General features: G+C 36.8%; 2 protein-coding genes across 3 annotated transcripts; both read right to left on the bottom strand.

Moving 5' to 3' along the window:
• Positions 1–2120: 2120 nt before the first annotated feature.
• On the bottom strand, positions 2121–4515 carry si:ch211-255i20.3 (transmembrane emp24 domain-containing protein 11). Of its 2 annotated transcripts, XM_058798410.1 has the most exons (6): positions 4277–4515; positions 3689–3745; positions 2901–2992; positions 2673–2798; positions 2439–2585; positions 2121–2270 (listed from the first exon to the last, which is right to left on the bottom strand). In XM_058798410.1, the coding sequence occupies exons 1-6, from the start codon at positions 4404–4406 to the stop codon at positions 2121–2123; spliced, it is 702 nt and encodes a 233-aa protein (XP_058654393.1). In that variant the 5' UTR covers positions 4407–4515. The 2 variants fall into 2 exon arrangements, with proteins under 2 accessions (XP_058654393.1, XP_058654394.1); XM_058798411.1 differs by lacking the exon at positions 4277–4515 and having other exon boundaries at positions 3689–3836.
• A 319-nt stretch (positions 4516–4834) lies between these two features.
• On the bottom strand, positions 4835–10615 carry spon2b (spondin 2b, extracellular matrix protein). The gene is made up of 6 exons (XM_058798871.1): positions 9537–10615; positions 8687–8919; positions 7907–8130; positions 7190–7381; positions 6593–6776; positions 4835–5536 (listed from the first exon to the last, which is right to left on the bottom strand). Exons 2-6 carry the CDS (start codon positions 8901–8903, stop codon positions 5358–5360), a joined length of 996 nt encoding a protein of 331 aa, XP_058654854.1. The 5' UTR covers positions 8904–8919; positions 9537–10615; the 3' UTR covers positions 4835–5357.
• Positions 10616–14459: the final 3844 nt, after the last annotated feature.

Genomic DNA, 14459 nt, shown 5'->3' on the forward strand with positions numbered 1-14459 from the left:
ACGTGACGTAATCGCGCACGCCTAAAAAAAAAAAAAAATGCTGACCGTAGTTTTCGCCAAAATACCACGACTACCGTAAATCATAATGAATTAATCATTTATTGTAAAACAATCAAACAAACATAATTTATTTTCTGTTACTGTATCTTTTTTTTTTTTTTTTTTGATGGCGGTATTGATAGTTTTATTGTAGTATTGCAGTCATTCTTGAGACATGGGACAAAACATGTCCAGCAATTGTAACTGCTATTAGGTTTAAAAATAAAAAATATTTAGAATGTATTTAACACAATTATCCCCTTCAATTTAATTTGATCATTATTATGTGAAATCTATGACATTTATTGTCTTCTCACTACATCTAAAACAAGTGTGTCCACAGAGAAGGGTTCAATCATTCATATGCTATAAAATAATAATTAAAAAAATATTTTTAATGATGAAAAATACCTTGTTTTATGAAACACAACACATAATAATGTCTCATATCAAAGTAAGGTTGTTTTTCAGTGACACATGCATGTTTCATAAGGTTTCAAAGTTGTATCCCCACTTTTTGTCAACACCACCAGACGTGTATTAAAATGTAATAAAATCAGGGAATATCAGGGGCAGCTGTCACTCTAAAGCACCCCCTTGCCACAGTGCTTCTCTGCAGAGTACATTAGTGTCAGACAGACTCTGGTCAGTTTTATAGTTTTAGAATATTTTAAATCCTAATGTTAATATGTCCTGGTCACAACCATGATATGTCAACACTATCTTCCAATTTCTGAGGAAATTATTTGAAATATTTAGATCATTTTATTCTCCTGAAGCAGGTTCCATTAGCATCTAGCATCAACAGAAAAAAAAAAAAAAAACTAAATGGCTACTACATGAACTCCATTTGTTTTGTGAAAGAAATGCCAAATTTGTCAACACCGTCAGATGTCACCACCATAAGATTTTTGTGTTCCAATGATATATCAAAATACTTAAATGTGACTCTTGAATAAAAGCTTTATAAACAATAACGTACTCACTGTTTTGTTGTGTTTGTTTTAATACAGTAATTGACTGATTCAATGTATTTGATAGTTAAAAATGACTACAAATTTAGGTTTTCGTCACCACGGTCAGATGTCAACTCCGTCAGTTCTGTCACCTCCGTCAGATTAATATTCTGATAATATTGCATTATGATATTTTATATTTGTTGTGGAATTGTTGGTCACATGTGGAAGTGTAATCTGTCTGCTAACATGACAATGTGTTTTGAAATGTTAAAAACATCTTGAACGCTGTTAAATATAAAGTTGAAATTATATTACTCAGTCCAAGGTAAAAAAGCACATTTTGTTAAGAAAAGAGAAAAGTTGGGAGGTTATATCAAAGCATAGCTCAGTAGCTTAGTACATATAAGATACATAAATGTAGATTCATTTGTCTGAGTACAAGGTTTTATTTTTTCAATTTTGCACCCTGTTTTGTCCCACTTCTCAAGAATGACTAATTGTAGTAATTAAAGGGCTTGATATTTTGGTGGAATCTAAATTAAATGTATATGTAGATTTTTTTTTTTTAAACAAATGTGACCCTGGACCACAAAACCAGTCATAAGTAGCACGGGCATATTTGTAGCAATAGCCAAAAATCTTCTTTTTTTTTTTTGCACCTTCAGATTTCAGATTTTCAAATAGGTAGTTGTATCTCGGCCAAATATTTTCCTATCATAACAAACCATACATCAATGGAATGCTTATTCAGCTTTCAGATGATAAATCTCAGTTTCAAAAAATTTACCCTTATGACTGGTTTTGTGGTCCAGGGTCACAATTATTCGAGGTTGAACACACTGTTAGAGTGGAATAAAACAAAGAAACACACACACACACACACACACACACAAAAAAAGTAAATCTGTAGGTAGGCCTATTTACAGTAATAAGGCTATATTATGAATTTATTAAAATTATTTGAATTTATTATAATCACATGCTCATTGCAAGATATTGTGCTCAGATGAAATGTAATTTAGACTTACACATTTATCAAAATGCTTCAAACAAAGTTACAGTTATCCAAACACACGGTTTCATAAGTTTCACAGTTTCATAGCTTTATGTCATTTCATGAAGCTAAACCAACTTCTTTTCAATGAGAAAGTTTTTGAGGTTTTTCATTTGCCAGATTCCAACAGAGAGGAGTATAGATGTCTGAATAATGGCCCACCACAAAACGTTTCCATTTGTTTCCTCACTCATTTGGCGAAACTTCTCCTCACGTTCCTGGTTGCAGTAAAATAAACAGATACAAATTGCACATAATCACCAGAGAGTAAGTACACCTTGGAAAATGTGGACAGATGACACTTGGTCTGGTTCTTATTCTTATCCTGGCAAGCAATTAATATGGTTACATTTTGTTGTCAGGCCGCCCTGCCTGTGTTTGCCTACCCTTTGGAAATTTTGCTGCCTGCTAATGTAATGCATCTGGTCAATGAGATGCTGCAAGTTGTACTCCATTGCTTTCATGGTGTCTTTTGCCTTTGCAGCATTAGGATCAATGGTATGCTCGCCCATCTGGACATCTAAATGCACTTTCTGTGCATAAATAGAAAAGTAAGAGCACTACTGACATTTTAAGCATGTTAAATTCAATATATGTTGCCACAGCATTTCACAACTCACCAGACGATCTCCAGCGAACACAGAGAACCTGGTGGAGTTGGACTGCATGCACAAGAAATGTTGACCCGAAGCATGGGATGTAAAGGTGAATTTTCCATATCTCCCAAAGCGTTTTAACAAGACCACCTGCATATGACACAATGTATCAGAGGAATTGTTGCAGGTGGTAACAGTTAAGAGTTTATTGCATAATTCTCATTTATGCATGAAGAGTTGAAAGCTTCAGACCGCATGGTTAGGGTCTCTCACAGTCACAGTCAAACCAAGGTGTGGGATACTGGCCTTCTTATTTTCATCCCAGAGCTCTAGCAGAAAGACGCCTGAAGGGAGAAACATGATACTATAGTCCTTATTACAACAATTTTACAGTACGCTAGGACTGGTGTAGCTACTTTGTATGTGCAGAGCACTACAGTACCTTTACTCCATGACTCACAAAACTGAATGGATCATTCACCACATAATGAAATTTCTGTTATCATTTACTCACCCTCATGTTGTGATTTAATCCAAGTTTTGTGAAGGAAATAATTATGGTCTGTGCTTTTACTCCACGATATGTAGGTTCCACAACCATTATATTTCAGTCCCTTTTTAATTCTAGATGCCATGTTACGACATATTTTATTTACTTATGATAATACACTTTAATTGAAATTAAAATGAACTATTTTGGTCAGATCTCTGATCAGTTTAGTCCATAATTAGTCTCTGACCTGACAGGCTGTTGTTGTCTTGATAAGAATAGGCCAAATGTATCACACTAATTGTCTCCAGAATTTATCTTGATGTTTGGACCGCATACAAACAAACGCACAAACAAAAAGTAAACAATAAATGTCCTACACATATTAAAAGTAGGATTATATTTTCAAATTGAATATTAAATCACCTGTTAGTGTAAGCAGCATATGAGGAAAAGTGTTCCAGAACTATTCAGGATCAAATAACTGATTCATGTTGTGTAATAGAGCAAATATGTATAACATTGTATAACAGCACAATTCTTCACTGACCTGAGACAAGCGTGTCCTCTGGAATCTCCTCAATAATACACTTTTCCTCCTGTTCCCCTAAGTCAAAATACATTGCCGGAGCCAAAATGACACAACTGGCTAGCAGAAGGCCTGTCAGCCTCATATTCATCGCAGTAAAACAGTTCATTTTTAAGGTAAGAAAGCTACAAATAACAATAACAGGACACTAGTAAAGCTTTATGTGCCCAGCAGGTTTAGTGTGAGAAATCTGCAGCTGCTGTTTGTAGAGTCATGTTTAAACAAGCTAAACAGAAAGTCATGATAAGACTAGGATGTTGATAGAGACAGTCGATCTATTACCTGTCTTGCTTCATTAGGATATAGTTTCCATAGTAATTAAAGACAGTCCAGCCTATATACTTGGGGCCCAAAAACTATTTTCAAGTCACACTTGAAAATGTCATGCATTAGAAAACAAAATATCAAACCAGATGTCATTTATTAGAAAGACATCAGTTTTCAAGCCAAATATTTCACAAAAACGTTTCAAAAGAAGATCAAGACAAAACGTTTTGTGACACTTTATGTCCATAATCATTGTGATGAGCAACATCAGAATGTTGTTACCTGTGTGAACCTGAGAACTGACTTCATTGACTGAAATGCTTATTAATAGACATCGCAAAAAAAATGGCTTTGAATAGTGAAATAAGAAAATATCTGGCATCATTTGATTTGATCCTTGATATTCAGACATTTTAAGTATGACTTACACAACCCGATCTCATGAAAGTGCGTATAAATACTATGCCAAATAAAAATGAAAACTCGTGGTATTGATACGCAAAAATGGACTTTGGCGTGTATATGGTACGCGATGTGTAGGATTAGGGTTGAAGGGTAGATACGTATTTTACTATCATACGTATCATATGCACGCCAACAAATTTAGTATCATATGCACGCGAAAACTGCGTTTTATATGCTCGCCAAACACGTTCGTATCATATACGCCAAAGTCCTTTTTGCGTATGAATACCACGAGTTTTCATTTTTATTTGGCATAGTATTTATACGCATTTTCATGAAACCGGGCTCGATTTACAAGTCCAAATAGATGGACAGATTATATTGCAGTTATTATCTTTTAAGAAAGTATTTTCACACAAGCATGACAAATTCAGAGGAATTCAGAAGGATTTATTTATATGTACAATTTTATATACAGTTTTGCAATTAATGTACAGACATCATCCACTGATGCAACATGTTTTGAGGAGAACAGAGTATTTTTTTACTGAAGATGTTTATCTCAACGCTCGAGTTTGATAATGTCAATGGTGAGTTTTTTCCACCAGAGAGCACCAGACTCCATGAACAGTGCATGAGGACAGTGTGTAAAACTTACAGCAAACTCAGCCTATAAACTCCTGCTATTAGAGCAAATATTGCTGTATTGAAAGTATAGAATTGGCAGTTTCTCATATTTCACTCTCAATTGTGTTACGCTTACTGAGAATTTGCTTTGGGTACTTCGGTCTTCTTTTTAACTATGTTGCCTAGCCCATTCATTACCATGTTTAAGCTTGTTAACAACATCTTAATTTAAAAGAACAAGGTCATCCCATTTATAATATCTCATTTTAAAGCTTTTAACCAGTAGATTGTTCCCTGTGGATGAGGTATGGATGGTAGGTCCTCTTTATATTCACACACAGTTGTCAGGGATACAGAGCTTCTTTTCCTCTAGGGGTGGGCAGGCAGCCCCATTGTTTGCAGGATGCATGTGAATATAGCGGGTTCTGTGTTTTACCCCTTTCTCACCACACTGACCCTTACAAAGACCCCAAGGTGACCAGACAGAAACCTCACAGTCCAGAGGGGTATCTGTAGAAAAATAGATGTTGATTAGTACTAATAATTTACTGGGAACCAATAATTGTATTTGTTAAAGAAATAATTTTTGAAATTCACATTTTTGAAAATTATAGTTCAATAAATTAAAATCATCATAAAATCACTCTTGAAACTTTCATGTTTTGGTGCACTATTCTTTAAATAGGGCTAATAATGCTAAGCAACTCAATATCAAGATTAAAAATAACTAGTTTATGTTTTTTTGACAAACTGGTTTGAATTTGTACTATTTGAGTTGTGTGAAAATGAAAAAAATAAATAAATGCAAGCATGAAGCATGATCCACCCAGATTGTATGAAAGCGTATGTATGAATGAGAATAGTAATAATTAATATGAGTTTGCAACCAATTTGCCAAAACGTTAATTACAATTGCGATGAAAATGTTTTCGGCTAACACTGATAAAACAAAAAAACCACTATGATGTAAAATATAGATTGCATTTATATTTTTTGTGAAGCGTAAATAAATGGAAAGTTACCTAAACTGAAACACTTTTATTTAGCATTTTGTTTAATGTTTTATGCTAAATCAAAGTTTAGGGCTACTTGCTTAGAATTTAAATTAAACTCAGACAACAAATGTAAATCCTTTAAATTTAGCAAAAATAATTGCTTCTCGTCTTGAACCTGCCTAGAGAGATCTCCTGATTCACTGATGCTTTCCAGAAATCCTGACCTTGTAAAAGGCTGATATGTATCACAGACTTCTTTAGTAGGAAAACAGAAGGATGGAATCAAAGCACACATTTCACTTCTATGACAAACACTTCCTGAGTGCTGAGTGGCAGAAAACTTTTAAACGGGTTGGCCTCCATTATTGTGTTTGCAGTTTGTTGTGTTGGTTACCATGGGAGTGTATAAACCTTTCTACAGCCCGCAATTTAATCACCACAAGTTCTCTCTACGGATTTGTAGTGTTTCCCTCGAAAACAGAATTTAAGATTCAAATGCAAGTATGTCAACTTTGTCTTTTTGCATGAATAAGTTCTGTATGAGGAGACTATAACAATTTCTAATGCTTACTTATGAGAGACCCATCAATTTCATTCCCGCTTGGAATCTGATTGGACTGGGTCGGCTGAATGGGTAAGCTGAAGATCTGGTTGTTCTTGATCTTTGTTAGGGAGACTTTGGCTATTGGGGGGAGATGCTTCAGTCTGGGATAGTAGAAGGAGTTTGCAGGGTGACTTGGGAATGATGCGGTTATCTGTTGAGAGAAAGCATACATTATCTGTAACAAGATTTGTAAGGAGACATCCATCGCTGCTGAAAAAGGTGGTCAGGTGGTCTACCAAAGTCTACCAAACTGTTTTTTTTGTTTTTTTTTCAGCACAGACTGGTTCCCAAAGTGGTCTAACTCTGCTCAAAATACATCTTAAACTTGCATAAGATTGTTTCCTGGTCTCCTCTGGCCTCCAAGTCTGGTCAGGTTGGTCTTAGGTGGATTTTGAAAACCTTTCAGTTTGTGAGGCTGGGAAACCAGCAGGTTGCCCAGCTAAACACAAGCTTGGTCAGACTGGGAAAGCAGCTTAAACCAAAAAAAGACCAGTAAACCAGCTCATTCTGGTCTAAGAAGCATTGTTTCATGAAAATATTAGGGTTGTCTGTTTTAGACATTACCTGAGTGATCTTGTCTTGAGGAATGGTCTCAAAGTTTGGTGAGGAGAAGGTGAAACCACTGTCTGTGCCGGCATCGTAGGGGTAGAGATCTAGGCTTATGTTTTCTATCCAGTTATCACCCTCACACAAGTTTAGACTGTCTATTCCAACAAACCAGTCAGGACTTGGCACAATGCGGACAATGAAGGACAGCTGCAAAACAAGAAGATCATTAGTGTTCGGGTATGCTGTGGTTTTAGCTTGCTCATTAGCTAGTATGAGCTGCTGGCTCATTTTCATTTGGAAAGTTTTATTATTTACAATTCTCTCTATAATATTTTATATGGAATGCCTGGGAGGCCAGTGAAGTATGTGCATGTAGAAAGCGAGTTCCAAAAGAATGCTTTGGACACAGTATGCAAGTGTCCACATCTTCTGACTGAAAACATCTGTGGTTTTTAATAAAAAACAATTAAAAAAAAAAAAAAAAAACACGGATTAGCCTGTATCCCAGGCTAGCCAAATCAGAGTTTAGCTGGTTTATCTGGTCAGCCTGGTGGTGTTTCAGCCCGACCAGCTAACCGAAAACCATTCTAATTGAATTTGATATTACTTTTAGTGTCATACAGTGGCATAAAATGCATAAAAAATACACCATACGTAGGGCCATGATTTGATGCTGAAGAAACGCTCAGGCTTGTCCTTGCTTTGACCTACTGCAGTGCACAGTGTACTTACTAAAGAGTGTCTTGCATAGACCTCAAATTCTGTGATTGCCTGGCCGGTTCCTCCAACCACAGCTGGTGCTGAGAAGAGGCCATAGACGCTCTGGATCCGTTCCCCAGCTGCCTCCACTTCCTTTATCAGGGTCCAAGCCTCTCCTCTCTCAGAGAACTCTCTCACCCCATTACTGGCGTACTCGTTCCTTTGCCAGATGTGATAGTCTGAGCTGTGAGTTACTCCTAAAATGAAAATTATAGTTTTCAATGTGTACTTCTACTTTAGTGCATAGCATGCTACTCAAGCACTGCCATCATTGCTTTGCTCAGACCCATAGGTGTGAATTATACAGTGGCTTATGTGGGGCTTGAGTTTAAAAAATATATATATATTTTAAGAAATGACTTTTTATAGGAAAGTTTTTAGGCATAATCATATCTTGAGCAACCCAGATTTTGGCATCCCTAAAACACTGCCAACCGTTGCGGTTTCACTGTACTTTTGTGATTCTGTACAAAAATATGTAAGAAAGTAATAGATAATGATCAATGAACGTTTCTATGGCATTACTGTGCAAAACCCTCTTTTAACCTATCACCTAATTATCTATACTTATATCACCTAACCTTTGTTTTAACTTCCTTTGGAGGGGTTAATCTGGGTCAAAACCCCTCAACAGGAACAGTGTGAAAGGTTTGGGTGAACAGACACAAAAAGTTGTGTAGCAAATGTTCCAATTTTTTAAAAGAATAATGGTTACTACTACCCTGTTCTTACTTATAAGATCAGCCCACTCACCAATGATGGGGGACCACTGAGCAGGCGGCCTGTACAGAGGGTAATGTTTGGGGAAGGCAGTCTGAGTCCACTGGCCAGTAAACGTCAGTCTGTACTTGGCTGCGGACGGTGCCATGCACACGCGGTCCACGTCGACTGGCATTGCAGGGACTCCACTCAGCGGGGCTAGAGTCACGATAAGCCACTGCAGCCAGCAGTTCACTTTCAAAGATGTCATCTTTTCCGTGCTGGTTCTGTGTGGAAACAATAAACTGTTTTACCAGGCATGTGGATGCATGCCATAACCAGGTTTGAAAGCTTTGGATCACTCCTTCCTTACTAAACTACTGTATGACAACGGTAAAACAAGGGAATTAAAGACTTTACATAAGCTCCTCTATGAGTGATTTGGTATAACTGTATCATGCACTGACTAAGAAGGAAAGTATGTAGGTCAGGATAACCAAGTTCACTCTCTGTGTTTCCAGGCACTCTTACATGCAATATTTAGCAAAAGAGGGATTGGCAATGAAATTGCATAATTTGTTGAAATTGGTTAAGCAATACTCAATTTAATATTTTAGATTTTTTTTTTTAAATCACTGTATTATATTAGCATAAACTGTTACATTAATTTATATTATTATTATCCAACTTCATGCACCATGCACGATAATTAATTTAGATGTTATATTCAAAATAGAATTCATTTATTATGCATACACAGTAATATTTATTTTGTATTTGCCATATAAAATACTACCTTTAAGTGCATATTCCCTAAAAAAGCATTTGAATTTATCATAATTAAGCAGAAGCCATTCAACATTGTGCAGCATGAATAAAACATATAGTTAAAGAAAGCACTTACAGGGTTTGCAGAGAGAGATGAGGGTTTCTGCAGAAAAGCTGAGTGGAGGTCACCTGTGCCCAGGCATTCAGAGGAAGACTGCAAGATTACTGTGTGTCTTCCAGCTATTTATGTGTTTCCAGTGGTCCCCACAGTCTAACAATATCAATAACCTTCTGACCCCTCCCAGATGTAGTATCAAGCTCTCCACACTCTACATTACAATTCCATGTGGGATTTCCCCTTTGGTCTCAGCAAACGAGTCACAGTTTGAATCGAGATTCACACTTTTTTTCCTCTCCCAAGCAAAGATGCATAGAGACAGCAGCATTATATGAAGCTCCTGAGGGTTTTGTAGTCAGTTGAGGAGGTAGTATTATGGGGTTGGTTGATTGTGGAAACAGGCTTGGCTGGTGGATCAGCAGTGTGGAGGCACCCAGTAAGCCGAAAGCTAACAGATCCCGCCTGCAGCCAGTAATTGCTTCCACATGCTCACGTTTTGCCCCTCACCCTTCTCAAATTCTCTCCAGTTTCTTGACACTTAATTTGCTGAGAGCTGTTTGGATGTGGTTTTCTGCAAACCAGTTCCATTTCTGAGAGCTTACTTTAAGGGTTTTTAATATTCCTCTGTTGTAAATCGGGCTTTGGCCCAACTGGATTGCGACATCTAATGTGTTTGACATGTGTTTTATGCCTGTCTCAATCTGGGGTCAGATTCTGTCAACCATCCCTCATTGTTCATTTGAGTTGTCTCACATGTCACTCCATTTGGTCACAATGGACTAACTGAAATATTAATAGAAACTACAGAAAGTGTGTTAAAATGAGCTTGGATTGATCACACAAATTTAACAATAACTCTTAGGAAGTAATAAATACATGAGAGTATCTTAAAAAGGCCAAAATGTAGGTCATCATTTGCAAAAAAAAAAAAAAACTAACTCCTAATGTCTTTACCAATTCAGTGCTGCTGAAAGACAGGACAATGACTGCACAAAAAGCATATAGATGCATTGTACTAGTTTAACTCAGAAAAGTACTACATTTGTTTTGTTTAAGAGAGATGTAAGACAGTCTATTTGTGACATTTCTTACAGAGTTAAAAAAGATTATAGGTTGTAAGACTGACTGCATTGTAACCAGAAAGCCATATGTACATGTATGCACAATAAATCAATGGATTAGTCAACATTAATCTTATCAAAAATCCTTTCATTTGTGTGGATTCTGGAGCCCAGTTTTACAGGGTCCTGGGCCATGGGCAAGGAAATACCTTGGATGAATTGGCAGTCCATCATAGTAATCAAAAAACAAAAAGTACATTAATTACATTATATAACTAAATATACTTTTTTCTTGAAAGGCACTTCATTAAATATGCAACTTTAGGAAAAAGTATTTTAAAGACTACTTCCTGTGCCAACACTTCATGTTAGTTCTTTATCCAAAGTGATCGCCCAGGTTTATTGTTGTGCTTTGAGGCTTTTCTAGAGTCTGCTGATTTCTTTTTTGTTTATTTCTTACCAGTAAACAGTCGGTAACTGTGTTATTCTGGGCTATTTTGGGAACTATTGTTTGAAACAAAAATGTAACCAATGCAGACTGTTCGGATCTTGGCAAGAATGGTTATGAAACCATGCACCAGTTCCAGAAATGATGCCTTTAACTAGGTCACATTATTTTTCTTGGAAAAAAAGTAATGAAAGTTATGAAAAAAGTCAAAACATGTTTACAGAGGAACCAATGCCAGTATTTTACTAAAGCCTAAACATAGTAACTGGTGAAACACATTAGATGCTGATCATCCATCACCGTATTACCACCATCCACCACACATGTTCTTCGGTACACTATACCTATAGGCCTTGTCAGGGTTTTCTGATGCCTGCTATCTCTTATAAAACAAGAGGTCCACTTTTGACCCGTAAAGTGAAACTTTTCTGTTATTTCAATTCACATTTCCCAGTGTGACCATCTACTCATAGACCGGAGGTATAAAGAGCAAGATTTACTGGGTCCTTCCTAAAGACAGATTCATTTTCCAGCTTGGTGGCATTTCACAGTGAACTGGAACCCCTGCCTTGATATTTAGTCTTTGGCATGACTTATTTGATTTTAAATGGTGCAAAATCCATTTTCTGGGTAATTCAGTTTTGACAAACAATGTCAAACAGAAAACTATATATCTATCAATATTGAGCTATATTGTGACCACTAATGATATTACATTTTACACTTAAAACAACTTTTTTATATGGTCATGAAAAGTACAGTATGAAAAATATATGACCATAGTTGTTTAATGCATGGGTTTTCATTGTATTTAATGTAAGAAATCAATACAACATATCACAGCTGCTATGCAATTTCATCTTCATTTTGTGCAGCCAGTTCTCTTCAGCAGAAGAGGATGTGAAGTTAAGGGTCAGTGCAGTGACCCTCAAATTGGGAGTGTTAACCTATCCAGCGTAATATTATTGCTGACAAACATGATTTCTTAGCAACGTTGCAATAGCTGGTTGGGACTAGTCTGCATTATGTAACAGCTTTTGGAAAATATGTTCTTGGCAATGTGCTTTGCGGCAGTTTACACCCAGTCCTTATGTGACAGATTTTAATTCTGATAACCATGCGTTGACAGAGGTTTCTCTAATGTTAATCAAATTCATGCGTGTAAAACAATACAAGTTAAAAATCAGAAGCTGTTTGAAGGTGCAACTAAGATGCTAATAAAAACCTAATGATTATATGCCATATTTCAACAGCGAATTATGGTCAATGTGAAACATGCCCTAATGTGGTACTTTATATTAATGAAAATATTGTAAAAAGAAACATTGTGCAGGACAGGCCCAGATTTTATCCATCAGGAATTGCATGGATAGTAAAAAGTGAACATTACCAGAATGAAGGACTGTGCATGTGCAGTAAGTTTAAAGGGATAGTTCACCCAAAAATGAAAATTTTACATTTATCTGCTTACCCCCAGGGCATCCAAGATGTAGGTGACTTTGTTTCTTCAGTAGAACACAAACAAATATTTTTAACTCAAACCGTTGCAGTCTGTCAGTCATATAATGCCTATCAATGGGCACACAATCTTTGGGAGAAAAAAAAACATGCACAGACAAATTCAAATTAAACCTTGCAGCTCGTGACCATACATTAATGTCCTAAGACACGAAACGATCGGTTTGTGCGAGAAACTGAACAGTATTTATATAATTTTTTACCTCGGATAAACCTCAATGTCCGACTGTCACAACATCCGGTGCGTGATGCGTCAACCTGCTCTGGCACATAGATATATATACATAGATGCCTCATTAGCGACAGTTTCTATGGGCCGCGATACGTAAGAATCTACGTATATATCTATCTATGTTCCAGAGCCGTTGACGCATCACACGCCTGATGTTGTGGATGAGCTCAGGATGGTTTGGCCATTGCCGTGTATCAGAGGTAAAAAATTATATAAATACTGTTCGCACAAACCGATCGTTTCGTTAATCTTTTAACAATACAGATTGTGTTAAAGCAACTTTACAATATCAAAATAGGAAAATAGTGTGTCAATAATGTAAAATGACAAGATTAAAGATTAAATCTAGGTGTTCAGGGCTGTAGAGGTCATCTCTAGGTGCTGATCCACCACCTGATCTGGATACGGACTGGATCCGGGTGACTGCAGTAACCATCTGATCTGGATATGGACTGGATCGGATGGCTACAGTGATCTCGGAATAAGAAAGAAACAGATTAATATTAGCATACATGCCATTCTTTTTACGATGTAACAAGTACATCGGGTGTTATGGGAAGTGTTCCCGGTTCCAGTTGACCTAATTAATACAGCCTAACAATCCTATAACGGATTTGAATATTAGAAGCGTATTAGTGTGTTATGTGTAAGCCAGGTTAAAGAGATGGGTCTTTAATCTAGATTTAAACTGACAGAGTGTGTCTGCCTCCCGAACAGTGTTAGGTAGATTGTTCCAGAGATTGGGCGCTAAATAGGAAAAGGATCTGCTGCCTGCAGTTGATTTTTATATTCTAGGTCAGGCATCCTCAAATCTGGCCCACTCCTGCAGAGTTTAACTCTAACCCTAATCAAACACACCTGAGCATGCTAATCAGGGTCTTCAGATTGGCCCTCCAGGGAAAGATTTGAGGTACCCTGTTCTAGGTATTATCAAATGGAAAGAGTTTTGAGAACGCAGCAAACGTGGAGGACTATAATGCGTTATGAGCTCGCTCGAGTACAGAGGAGCTAATCCATTCAGGGCTTTATAAGTAATTAACAAGATTTTAAAATCTATGCGATGTTTAATAGGGAGCCAGTGCAGTGTTGACAGAACCGGCTAATGTGGTCATACTTCCTGGTTCTAGTAAGAACTCTAGCATTTTGCACCATCTGGAGTTTGTTTATTAAGCACGCAGAACAACCACCCAATAAAGCACTACAATAATCTAACCTTGAGGTCACAAATGCATAAATTAACATTTCTGCATTTGACATTGAGAGCATAGGTCTCAATTTAGATATATTTTTTAAATGAAAAAATGTAGTTTTACAAATGCTAGAAACGTGGATGTCAAAGGAGAGATTGCTATCAAATAGCACACCTATGTTCCTGACTGATGACGAAGAATTGACAGGGAAGCCATCAAGTGTTAGACAGTGTTCTAGGTTATTACATGTGGGGGTTTTAGGACCGATAATTTACACCTCTGTTTTTTCAGAATTTAGCAGTAAGAAATTACTTGTCATCCAGTTTTTTATATCGTCTATGCATTCCGTTAGTTTCTCATTTTGGTGTTTCACTGGGCCACGTAGAAATATAGAGCTGAGTATCATCAGCATAACAGTGAAAGCTAACACCCTGTTTCCTGATGATATTTCCCAAGGGTAACATGTAAAGCGTGAAAAGTAATGGCCCTTGT

Source organism: Onychostoma macrolepis, chromosome 14 (genome assembly GCF_012432095.1).
Source record: "Onychostoma macrolepis isolate SWU-2019 chromosome 14, ASM1243209v1, whole genome shotgun sequence".
Classification (NCBI taxonomy): domain Eukaryota; kingdom Metazoa; phylum Chordata; class Actinopteri; order Cypriniformes; family Cyprinidae; genus Onychostoma; species Onychostoma macrolepis.